The 12,766-nt window shown below is 39.0% G+C and overlaps 1 protein-coding gene across 2 annotated transcripts in view; it reads left to right on the top strand.

Annotated features, from left to right (window-relative positions):
• Nucleotides 1-363: 363 nt before the first annotated feature.
• Nucleotides 364-12,766, top strand: part of GPR149 (G protein-coupled receptor 149) — a 49,628-nt gene continuing 37,225 nt past the window's right edge. Inside the window, exons 1-3 of one of the 2 annotated variants that reach the window (XM_019503175.1) lie at nt 364-2,387; nt 3,376-3,568; nt 7,790-8,226. In XM_019503175.1, coding sequence (XP_019358720.1) covers nt 1,422-2,387; nt 3,376-3,568; nt 7,790-8,226 — 1,596 coding nt within the window. In that variant the 5' untranslated portion in view covers nt 364-1,421. Of the gene's footprint in view, nt 2,388-3,375; nt 3,569-7,747; nt 8,227-12,766 lie in introns of both variants that reach the window. The other variant, XM_019503174.1, reaches the window with a different exon arrangement.

The raw sequence follows: 12,766 nt of genomic DNA, 5'->3' as shown, positions 1-12,766 counted from the left end.
GTACTGAAAAAGCAGCACAAGGGAGGTGGAATGGGGATTAGGACTAGGCTGGTGATACAGGTTTTAAGTGAAATTAATTTAGAACATTGATCAAGAATCTTCTTGTATAGCTACAATAATCCTACACAACAGGGCAGTAAAGCTAAGGAACCCCCCCAAACATGGGGTTTTTTTAATAGAAGGAGTATTGCTGGTCAGAGCAGAGAGGCAGAGCTGTGCAAAATGATTGCATTACACTTGCCTGCCTGCAAGATGCTGGTCTGTTGCCGATGCTGGCAATTTGTCACTTTGATCAGCATCATATTTACAAAATCTAAGGCAGTTACACCCACCAGAAGATGCTCACATTGCAGGGTTGCCTGTACTGAGTCAAGTGCTTTGTGTATTTGATGCCATTCACATTGGATTTTCTGTGAAATAGAAGTTTATATTCCTCAGCATAAAGCTGAGCTATCACAAAGGCAGTGCGTAACTTTCCAACTTGCAATGCTGATTGTTATGCATTTGCAACAACATTTTGCTAATAAGTAAATACACACACACACACACATACACACACAAGCATGCATGCATACAGCCAGAGTAAGAATAAAACACATTTTTGAAAGCCCAAACACACCTCTGCTTCACCTTTTTATAAAGGCTTCTGCAGCTTCCCCCTTTCCATGCTCTGAGTACAGAAAATGTAAAAATAAAAAGCAGCTCTCTGCAGCTTGTGATGTAGCCATAGAGCAGGCCTGGGTATTAAGGGATGACATTTATGGCTGACATCAGATCTGAGTATTTGCATTGGATTTTCGTGTCAGCATTGGAGGTGGGGCTTAGCAAAGACACCGTTTTGTGCTTGTGATCTAGCTAAGAGGCAGCTCTGTCTGAGAAGATACTCATTTCCCTCTTTTCTGTTATCCTGCTTGGATCTGACTCCTCCCTCCTGCAGCTCTGAACAGCGCAGTCTGAATCAAAGAGCCTCACATTCTCTACTATGTTTCTCCGTGAGCCAGTAGGACTTGAACATGTCTGTCTTCATTTCAATGGAACTCTCAAGTAAAAGCACATTGTCTGACATCTGTCAAAAGTGAATGGCTTTTTTTTTTTAACCTCAAGAGCAAAACTTAGCCAACCTCTTCTGTTTGGATGGATTATAAAGCGGCAGACCAACCCCCCCTCCCATATCTCTTTTAAGGAGGATTTGCTTTTTTATGCTTTTTGGTACATATGCTAATATTTCCTTTGCACCGAGCCTGATTTGTGAGCGTGAGTTGCTTTGGACCGAGACACATCTGAACGTATCCTGATCAGGTGCCAAAAGGGAGAGTCTTTGAAAACAAAGAAGAAACTTGTGATGAGGAGCTAACAGTTAAGGTACATCTGATGAAAACTTGTGAAGTCAGTGAGGAAACCAAATAAAATCCTCAAGGACAATGTCGGTAGCAACTAATAATTTATCGCTAAATGGGACAAACTGTGTTCCTGAAAATCATGGCATTCTGGATAAATCCAATGGACAAACTACTTTGAATATTTTTCTTTTTTGCTTGACTTTTATAATTACATTTACTGCTCTTATAGGCAGTGTTTATTCACTAGTTACCCTGCTGAAAATGCAAAACAAAACCACTGTTTCAGTGATTGTGACTTCCCTGTCTGTGGATGATTTGATAAGTGTTGTGCCAGTGACTCTCTTTATGCTCATGCAGTGGTCCAGCAAGGCGCTCCCTACATCTCTGTGCACCACCTCAGCTCTGCTGTATTTATTTCAGGGCATTTCTAGCAATCTGAAAGGCTCTCTTATAGTTTCGTACAACTTCTACACAATCAACAAAGCGGTGAGGATAAGTCCGGGAACCTCCAAACGGCCAGTGAACATGATATGGGCCATTATCATGATCTGGATCGTCAGTTTGCTGATATGTATTTTGCCTCTTTGTGGTTGGGGCACCTATTCACCCACGTCGTGGGGGTGCTTCACTGACTGCACCAGTTCCTATGTCTTGTTTTTATTTATTGTCTATGCATTGTGCTTCTGCCTCCTTACTGTGCTTTCTGTCCCTCTAACTTACCAGCTGTTGTGTTCAGATGAACAACAGCATCTTTATGTTGATTACCAGGAAATATCCCGAGGCTATCTAACCCCTGGTACACCCCCCATCTGTAGTACCACTCCATCCCTTTCTCCAGAGGACCCTGTGGCTAAAACCTTAAAGCATTTCCGAGATGCCTGTTCAAGCTCTGAGACAGCATTGAGAAAAAGCACAGCTGAGAGCAGTGGACTTGAGCCCCATTGCACAAACAGTACATGGAGCAGGAGCTTCACTGTGGGGTTTGCTCAGAAACGCTTTTCACTCATCCTTGCTTTGACAAAAGTCATTCTTTGGCTTCCGATGATGGTAAAATGTCAAACTTTTTATTACTTTCAATCGTTTCTTTAAAATAGGAAGTGAGTTTGTGTGCTATTCATTAAAACAGAAATGCATGCTACTTATCCAGCAGCTATTAATTATATCCACAAAAGTCATTACAAATTGATTTGTGTTTCAGTAAATCCATGTATCTTGCTTTTTCTAGGATTGAGATAGCCAAATTATACTCCATTTTTACACCCAGGTTCTTCCACTGAGGCTAATGCAGCTACATAGAGCTAACCAAATGTAGGGGTGAATGAAGTCCAATAGTTTGTGGTCTTAACCCTCTTTCACAAGTACTAGTTTGACTTCAAGATCTGTGAGTTTGACTAAGGTGGATTCTCCCCAGTCCTCAGAGTTGTGAGTCACACCCTTTGCCAATTTTTTCTGGATAAGAAACTGCAGCTTTTCTGCTGAGTGATGAAGACTGTGTACATCTTTGTAATTATTCCAGCATTATTTTGATTTGTTTTGGTATATGAATGGTGCAATATGTGGAAAAGGTCTGGCTTATGAATAAGGTGGGTGTTGTTCAGTGTTATCTTCATCTCCTAAGTCTGTATGGAATAAGCATCTTCACCTCTTTCCATTGATACACTGAATTATAAAGCATTTGAAGTCCAATTTTGTGTGTTCTGAGAGTAAGGGATGCTCTGTACCTTATAGGCGTGGCTCAGCGGTTTCTCTTGAACTGCTCAGCGTCTGAACTGCTGCTTGAACAGTACTCAGGCATCAATATTTATTGTCTCACTTACAGCACAAGTTATTTTGAGGAATACGGAAAAGGGAGAGAGATTGTGGGAGAACCTTTGATTAACATCTCTTGAAAGTGGAAGTCCAAAAGCTTAGCACAAAATCAGTTAAAACAACCTGTGGCTTTTATTTTTGTTATATTAATAATGAGATGTTTTAGTTATTCCTGAAGATATTACATGACTGGAGCCATTTAATTTCTTAATACTCTGCCTTTCAGATACAAATCGTTGTCCAGCACATAGTGGATTTTCAAAGCCTTTCCTTTGAAACATTCAGTTTTCTACTGACTTTGCTAGCTGCCACGGTCACCCCAGTGTTTGTTTTATCAGAACGCTGGATCCACCTGCCCTGTGGTTGCATCATTAACTGCAAGAGGAATGTATATACTGTGTCTTCAGAAGAAAGCAAAAGTAAGTATGGGAAACAGGAAGAGAAGCTATCTCAAGTAGTATGCCATATGGGAACACACTATTGAGAAATTTTGTAGTAGTTTAGGAAGTAACTTGTTGGCACCAATATGCAATTCTCCTTTATACCTTTTATAGAATGCTCTAAATCGTCTTCATAACTATTCATAAGCCTTTCAAAGCCCCATGAGATGAGTGGACAGTATTATTATTATTATTATGATTTATACTCTGGGGAATTGAGCCACAGAAAGCTTAAGTGACTTTCCCAACGTCATACAGGAAATCATTAGCAGAGCATCTAGTAAAATCTAGGATTCCAACACCCAGCTCCCTCACTTTCACTTCTAGACACCGCTCCCTCTCTAAAACACCACGCCTGCTGAAGTCTGACATGACTTAGTAAAATTCATGGTCTGTGCTAAACACATTTAAAGCCAGACAAAAACACTTCTCAATTTAAAATAACCTCACACCCCTGAATTACTAGAATCCTGTCAATGAGAGAATACATTAACTGCACATCTGCTGTGCAGCTACTGAGCAGCCTTGGGTGTTGACATGAATTCACAACCAGAGCCATGGGCAAACATCAAGAGAGTCTGAACACCCGTAACATCTCTTGTGTTTGTTTAAGCTAAGGGCTTAGAACACACTGTCCCACAAATGTTTGTTCACATAATTAAGGAATTCACCCAGTCCATGTGTCATATTTTGAGCATGTTGGGCTCCCATAAATAACTTGCCTGGACCCTCTAAAATGCTAAAGCCAACCCTGCTGGGCCTCCATATAGAAGTGGCTTATGGTGTCCATCTCCCCGTCTATCCATGCTGCAAAGGCTGCTTAGGGCACTGTTGTGACACTGCTAGCAATTGCTCACCTGAGCTGTCCCAGATGCAGATTCTGTCTTCTCACATCTCTGTTATGGTCTAAGCTCATGCCATCTAAAATCAATTTGGGGTGTTCGATGTTTTCCATGAGGGAGCATGCCTGGGAACTCAGTTATTGCTCGCACATTTCCACTTAGTTACTGGTCATGCTCACTATTTTCCCCCGCATGTCTTAACTTACAGAGGCCATGTAGAGCTAGATATTCATGGCTTTTCCATCTACCAGTATTTGGATGATAGGCTATGTCATCAGATTTCCCTATATGGGTTATACCACTGGATATCCATTTGAGCCTACCTGCTTACAAAATATACCAAAACCCCCCTCCAGCCATTTTCCCCTCCCAAGCCACTTACTTGGCTCTCCTTTTAGCTGCTAGTGCAAATATGATTATGAGTAACAATTTTTAGAGCAGATTAACATGTAGGAACACAAATTGGAATTGATTTGAGTCAGGTTGTGGTTAGCAAATTACTTTTCATGATGTCTTGCCTATCCCCACAGCTTACACCACAGTTTAGTCAGATATTATCTGGTACTAAAAAAATAAATCTGCAAGCAGAAATTGTATAAGCTTTTAAAACAAAACGTCATTGTTCTTTTGATAGGCTTCAAGTAAGGTGAGGAAATTTTAGCTATGGTTATGACACATCTCTGGGTGCTCTTAATACCCGAAGCAACTTTAGTTTTGTGTAAAGTGCTGTTGTCAGAATCTCCTGATTTTGGGGTATAAATCTCAGTGGTCACAATTACCTATATAGGATCTTCAGTTTCTAACATACACATCAAAAAAGAAGGACAGAACATCAAATTAAGGAGGCCTAAATGAGAAAATAGATTTTCTACTGTTTTTTTCTGAGGAAAGAGATTATTATTAAATGATGTTTAATAAGCACTCAAGTCTTTTTGGGTTCCTACAGATGTGTGGGGAGGCTACTAAAATGCATTGTAATTACAATGTATTGGAGCAGACTATTAACTGAGTTGATTAATCGAGTCTGCTGGAGCATGCTAATTAGCAACCTCCAACAGCCTCTGAGTCTCAGGTACCAGCATCTCCATGCTTCAAAATGGTGCTGGGGGCACTTTAGAGCTTGTTCAGTGAGCTTTAGTTAAAGTGCCCCCACTGCCATTTTGAAGCACAGGGATGCTGATACACAAGACACTGCAGGCACTTTAATTAGAGCAGCTCTCAGAGATACTCTAATTAAAGTGCTCCCCCCACCCCTGGAGCATATGTAAAAATGTCCTTTAATTATAGTGCACTTACATTAATCATGCACACAAGGAAGTGTATATGTTTGATTTCAGTGACAAGTTAAATCAGTGTATTACAATGAAATTTTAAAAATGTTCATACTTAAAGTTGCTTTATGTTCAATAATTATAAAAGGTTACAAGAAAAAATCTACCAGAGGAAATTAAATACATCTGTACCTATTAAGCCTTTGTTAATATATAATAAATATGCTTGCTATATTAACAATAACAATAAGCAAGTAAAAAAGGGAGCAGCAGTCCATGTCAGATGTATTATTGAAAATAACAGTAACAGAGGAAAATATCACGTCTTTTGCATTTCATTTAGGATTCAGTGTTGCAATTATTTTCATATATAATACTGCTTTTCTTTTTTATATTAGATTTTCAGCAGCAAGAGCTACTTGTCTGATTCTTTTGCTAGGCCTGAGTCTGCTGTTGCCTATGACCTGCTTCAAAGGAAACTCAAATCAATGGAAAATCTCCCTTTGAAAATTAGAACCATAAATACTATTGATGGTCCATCCTCATCCCGTTTAATCTGATATTAATTTGCTGACCTGTTGTTGTGATTCAGTGGCAGACTCCTTGTCTGCTTTGTCAGGTTTGATTCCTGGACATGCACATAACTACAGCCGTCGAGGCACCAAACGTCTGGACTCAGTCTGGCCTTTGGATTCTCAGTGGTCTAAAGAGGCAATGGTTTAAAGAGGGAGGGAGCAGACTCCACTCCTCCATACTACTAGGTGTGTATGTCAAAGGTCTGGGTGATCATACACCATGATCCAAGATGATTGGCAGTTTACTACTACTAAAAACTGTTGACTTCAGGGGATTTTTTTCCTGGTTCTTATTAAAATACTTAAGAAGAAAACAAGGCCCATTATCTTCAGAAAAACATTCTTTGCTTCCTGTCTTTAATTCTCTTTGCATATGATACTTCCTCCAAACCTAGAATAATTTGTATACCAATGTTGGCCTTTTAACCCATTTCCCAAAGAGAGTGGCTGCAGATTTTCATGAAAACAGTTTACTCGAGATAGTGTTGCCCAGAGTCTAGCATAATATTTAGAAAGAAAAACATATGACAGATGGTGAAGCAACAATTATATAATAAACTAAACAGAAACTCTTTGTTTTTAGATGTTTAAGCTAGAGGCCATTCTCAGTTTTTAACAGAATGATTGAGTTTGTGATTTCACCCCTAGTTAAACATAATCTTCTAAAAATAAAAACTATACTGAATACAAATAAATGCTTTAGAAATGGTTTCCAGTACTTTTCTTTTAACATGATTTAATGTAGGTTTGATAAGGAGATGTCTTAATTAGCTGTATAGAAGGCCTGCTGTTGATTACTGTATCCTATAGCAGGGAAAAAAACTAAGGATATTTGTTTGATGGGAAGGAGAAGAGAACTCTTTCTTAATACTTAAACACTGCATTGATGAAACATAGTTAGCCAGGGTATTAATACTGGAGAATATATACTCCAATACTGAAGCCATATAATCGATATATGAAGCCTCTTGTTCAACTACACTATTATTTTCTAATGTAGATTTGTATTTGTTTTGTCTCGACATCAAAATAGAAAAAAATATTCCTTCTCAAAAGCATGTTTTTATAATTTTTAACAAAAGGTTGGTGCTTCATGTATCTAGGCTTCTGAGAATTTCTCAGTATTCACAACTGAAATAAGAAATGGATAAAAGATATAGCAAGAAAAACTATAATTTGGCTTTTACTTCTACTATGAATTTTATTAGACTTTGAAACTCCTGTTCAAGTTGAGCACATAGCTTGCTCTTAGAAAGAAGTGATATATCTAGTGGCACAAATGGAAAAATGCTATGATTGTACTATTTCTCAGCAATTCATACTTTTAAGGATAGAGAAATGCTGTTAATTTTTCCTGATTTCTATTTACAGATGAAAATAAGTCTATTTTAATACATTTTATAACATTTCTTCTTCCTTCTCCCTTCTGTTTAATATTTTAAGTATGGAAAATTTTCCCTTTCTGTTTAGCAAAAAGGAGAGGTTTTGAATTCAATCTGTCATTCCACCAAGGTTATGGAATCTACAAGATATCCAATGAAAAACACCACCACCCTGATGATGATGATAAATCTATATCATATCACAACTTGATGAACTATGACAGTGAAAATACAAAAGAATCTCAAAAAGAGAGCAGCAAAATTCTTAATTCTACCAATGCTGAGTTCAGCACCCTACCCTTGGAGGACAGCTCTTTGCTTAAAGATACCAATAAATGCAAAAAAATGGACACTGCAGAGATCAAGCAAGATCTTGGGAAAGACAAGAATATGGACCATCTCCTTTCTGACAAACTAGGGACATTTAAAAGAGAAGAAGTCAGAAATTTTGAGAAATCCATGTTTTTGGAAGGACAAGAGAGAAGGCTGTCTCATGAGGAAAGTCGTAAACCAGAACTCTCAGATTGGGAATGGTGCAGAAGCAAGTCTGAGAGGACTCCACGCCAGGTAAAGCATGCTTTTAATTTTTTTAAATTTCTTTAATTCCTTTGAAATACATTTTTAATTTTGCTTGAAAAAAATGCCGTTGGCCCTATTAATAATGCAATTTTTTACGGTAGAAAATACAGGTTCCAACAGACAGTCGCACTGAACATGTTAATGTATATATTCAGGCACCTTTTTCTACACTCTTTCTCCTTACTAACTCTACTGTTAGAATTGTTTCCCATGTGCACCACTATTTATAGATTTTAAGTTTGCACATGCATTTTAATAGGATAATTGTAATAAAAGTTAAAGAGGACATATTTTTAATTTTACTCTAATTAATAGGCATTTCCTGTGTCAATGAATCACATATGCAAAGGCAAATTTTAACTACATGCTAAATTTTTTAATGCTTAAATTTTGGACAGTCTTGGGCATGAAAAATGCACATGAAAACAATAGACGGTTGAAAAGATTCATGCAAAAATACAGGCACAGTTATAGAGATTCAATGACAGCCTTATGAAAAATTGCGATATAATTTCAAAATGGTTATCATAAAGAACTGTGGTCTTAGCTAATACACTTTTGATTTATTAGTTTCTCTCTAAAGGAAAATATTTTGAAAACTTCAGTGTGTTAATACAGTTCTGAAATCCATCAGCTAACAGTACTGAAAGATTTTTTAATGAATTCAGCTTTTGCACATGTAATCCTTCTCCTGAGATTCTTCTGTCTGTAAGGATGGATAGCATGGTCATAGGGGGCTCATATGAAGACCTTGCTTCATTCTGGTCCAGTAGAATAAGAGAACAAAAATAGCACTCTTTCATTCCTGACTTGCTACCTATAGTTATTAGGAACAGCACAGAGAAGAGAATACCCACTGTCCAGCCCCTCCCTTTCATGGTCCAAAGGAGTAGGTGGAGTGTTGGCTTCTTTTCTTTGCCATGGCAACCAGAGATGCTGAGCAGGTGGCCTGAGTGGTGAAAAACTATACCTGAAAAAAGTTCTGGCCCTTTTTCCTATCTTAGTCAGGTAATAGGGGAAACAGGAAATGAATTGTGATATTGGAACCACTTGTCCTGAATCAGGCAGACTGAAATTGCAGATTATCCTATAACATGATTTTAAGCTGAAAATGCAAATGAAAAGCAACACATCTTTTGGATGATGTACTGTACATTTATTTATTCATGCCATTCAGTGAAATGCAGTTGACTGTGGATTTCAATCTTAGTATCTGTATTTCTGTTGATATTAACTGGGAAGATGATGCATCTTAATAAGAACATTCCTTTATGTGCAATATTAAGTAGACTGCTACCGTGAGCAAGAAGGGCCCAGGAACTAAGTTAGTTTACTTTGTACTTCATATGAAGAACCTCTGATATGCAGTCACTGAGGTCTTAGATTTTCTGCCTCCTAAAAATTTGGGACTATGAACAAAAGGCCAAGTATTGGCTTCAGGCAGAATGTAAAACTCAATAACTGCAGCTATAGGGGAAATTGAAGTGAACAGTGTTTGCATCTCAATCTTCTCGTTGCCAGAACTGCTGAGTTTACACTTCAGAATCTCTTCACTTACTCAGTTCTGAGAAAGCTTTCCATCATGGATTTGAGTGAAAAGGATTAAGATGTGTAATAGTATTGCAAAGCATTATGATCCAAACCTCTATTTCTTAGTATGGACTGTTCATGCATCTGGCACAAATAATCTATGGTGACACTTTTGGGTTGCTTGAGATAATTCAGATAATGATATTTTAGTGCATTAATATTTACCCATTTTCAACTCAAATCATTAGAGAATATTTGAGGGGAATATTGCCTGTTCTGCTTTGTGTCTGATACAGTCAGATTTTTAAGTACTTCTGTAAATTGGCTCTGAGGCTACCTGAAATGTCAGCTTTGCCTACTCACTTGCAGATGTCATCAGGTTCCTTGTTTAAATCCAAATGAAACCATAATTTGCTATAAGGGTATGAACTGAAGGTGAGACATCCAAGAGAAAAGAGGAAATAGGGACAAAAATATGTAATGCAAAGAATAATACATCTTTTTCTTCATTATTGGACTACTAGTTAATGTTTTTTGTTTTTATCAGGATCTTGTATGCTAAATAACAAAATTTATGATCCTACCTATGATTATTTTTGACAGTTTCTTAGCCGTAGGGAAAACACCATTTAATTAATAAATGCTCCTAAAGTTTTATAGGAGTTGTGACACTGGGGAAAAACATGAGTCACTGTCTTTGGATGAACAAACAAAAATATGCTTAAATAGTAATGATTGAAATGCTCAGGAAAAATGGTTAAAAGTGAAAAAGTTGCTATTGCAACACTGACAAACTAAGCCAGGATAGTTGTTATATTCCCCCTGCCCTCTAGTGGTCACACAAATAAAGGTTTCAGTTACCTCTCAAAGTGATCCAAATGGACTTAATCTAAATCAGTGGAAAGCACTGTGTGCCCTATCAAACATATTTGCAGGAGATGTGACAGAGCGATTCTGGCTTACAGCTAGGAGTGGCGAAAAAGAGCTAATAAGGTTCCTCAGAAACAGAGAATAATTTTAGAAAATGTTAATACTTAGAAAACTTAAGTATATCTCAAGAGGAAAACAAAACTGCTTATCTTGGGAGTTGATAGCTAGGCCTGATTAAGGATATATAAAACATGACTGGGCCAGTTATAGACATGGAAAATATTTAAATGTGGTATATTTTCCATGTCTAGAATCTAATTATTGGACAGCTGCTTTAAATTCGACCCCCACAAAGCAGTGTTAGGGGACAAGGGAGCATCATCCCATGCCCCCTATGCCTGTGCCTGCTCCCCTCATCATCTGTCATCCTGAATCCCCTTCCATCCTTTGCACCACCCTGCTGATTGCTTTCTGGGCAGCAGCTCTAGCTCTGGGGCAGTCAGCAGTGGCAGTGGCCCTGGCTTGGCCTGGCCTGGCCCAGCCAGGAAGAAGCAACAGAAGCAGCTGTGGGCCTGGTTGGGTCAGGACCAGAGTGACTGGAGCTGAAACTAAGCAGTGGGAGACTGGCAGTCAGGAGGGAAGGCTTTGTGGTCTCCCCCACATTTCCCTGCAAACCACATACCATGGGTCGGCCCATGCAGCCCCCATTCCCGCCCCAACCCTGCTGCATGAGGTACCCCAGCGTGGGCCAAGCATTGGCCCTGGGCCAGTACTCAAATCTAAGCAGTGAGGCTTTTTTTCCCCACATGATGACTGGGGAAAAGAACCTTGTCTTGGATTCAAGTAAATACCATATCTAAATAACACAAATAATCAGGTTTGCATAAACTGTAAACTGAGCCAGAACTGAATAAAAGAGACCGTTTCTAGATGGTGAAATTACTATCCATTTAAAAAAGTGTTTATTCATTTTTGGCATGTAGTGATGAACACTTTTTGTTCTATACAAAAAGGAAACTGTCCTCACATATACCATGTATAATCTAGTTGACAGAGTCAGGTTATGCTCTTGTGGGTTTATTGCTGTTTTATAATAGCCTCCAGTAATTTTTATTTCAACAAGAGTTCTCCTTGAAGGCTGTCCTTTCAGACTGCTAGACCTGTGACTTCTACATACAGCTGGTACCAGTCTCTGCCTGTGAAGCAGCTGTCAGTGATTACATGCGGCTAGCTTTATTTGCCCTGGGGATGGTGTTTGTCACTTTTTGGACAGACCTCATCACCCCTTGCCATTGCCTGGAATCCTAATTAGTGCTTTTTTTGACATTTTTCAAATTATAGCACAGTGTGAAGTTGTCAGGCATTAATGGTCCTAAGGTCTAAAGTTCAAGATTTGTAGTTACAAGATTTCTTTGTGTCTGACATTCAGCTCTAGCTTCCAGACCCCCACAAAGCTGATGTCCTGCTCTCTGTTAGCTGTGTGGGCTTTTGGCATGTACTGTTCATTGACAAGGCTAAGAAAAACTAAACTAATCCTTCAGTGAAATTAAACCTTGGGTCGTCTACAGGTACTGCTTATTGGAGCAACTGGCTCCCTTAGTTGCTTATACATATGATCTTTTTATTTTTTATACTTTTTGAAAGCTTTTTCTAATTAGAGCAGTAATAGATCCTTAGACGCAGGGGTAGCAGTGGATGTCGTCTTTCTGGACTTTAGGAAGGCCTTCGACACTGTCTCTCACCCCATTGTCATTGAAAAACTAGGGGACTGTGGTGTTGACACCTACACAGTCAAATGGGTCACTAGTTGGCTGGAGGGCCACACCCAGAGAGTGGTGGTGGATGGGTCATTTTCGACCTGGGGGGATGTGGGCAGTGGGGTTCCCCAGGGCTCGGTCCTCAGGCCCGCACTGTTCAACATCTTCATCAGCAACTTGGACGAGGGGGTAAAAAGCACCCAGTTCAAATTTGCAGATGACACTAAGATGTGGGGAGAAGTGGGCATGCTAGAAGGGAGGAATAGGCTGCAATCAGACCTAGACAGGTTACAGGGGTGGGCGGATGAGAACAGGATGGGTTTCAACACTGACAAGTGCAAGGTGGTGCACCTGGGGGGGAAGAACCAGCA

The sequence above is a fragment of the Gavialis gangeticus genome, unplaced genomic scaffold (assembly GCF_001723915.1).
Source record: "Gavialis gangeticus isolate Ggan-Ray unplaced genomic scaffold, GavGan_comp1, whole genome shotgun sequence".
In the NCBI taxonomy this organism is placed as follows: domain Eukaryota; kingdom Metazoa; phylum Chordata; order Crocodylia; family Gavialidae; genus Gavialis; species Gavialis gangeticus.
Note: the sequence above shows the minus strand (reverse complement) of the source record. Positions and strands in the feature narration are given on the sequence as shown.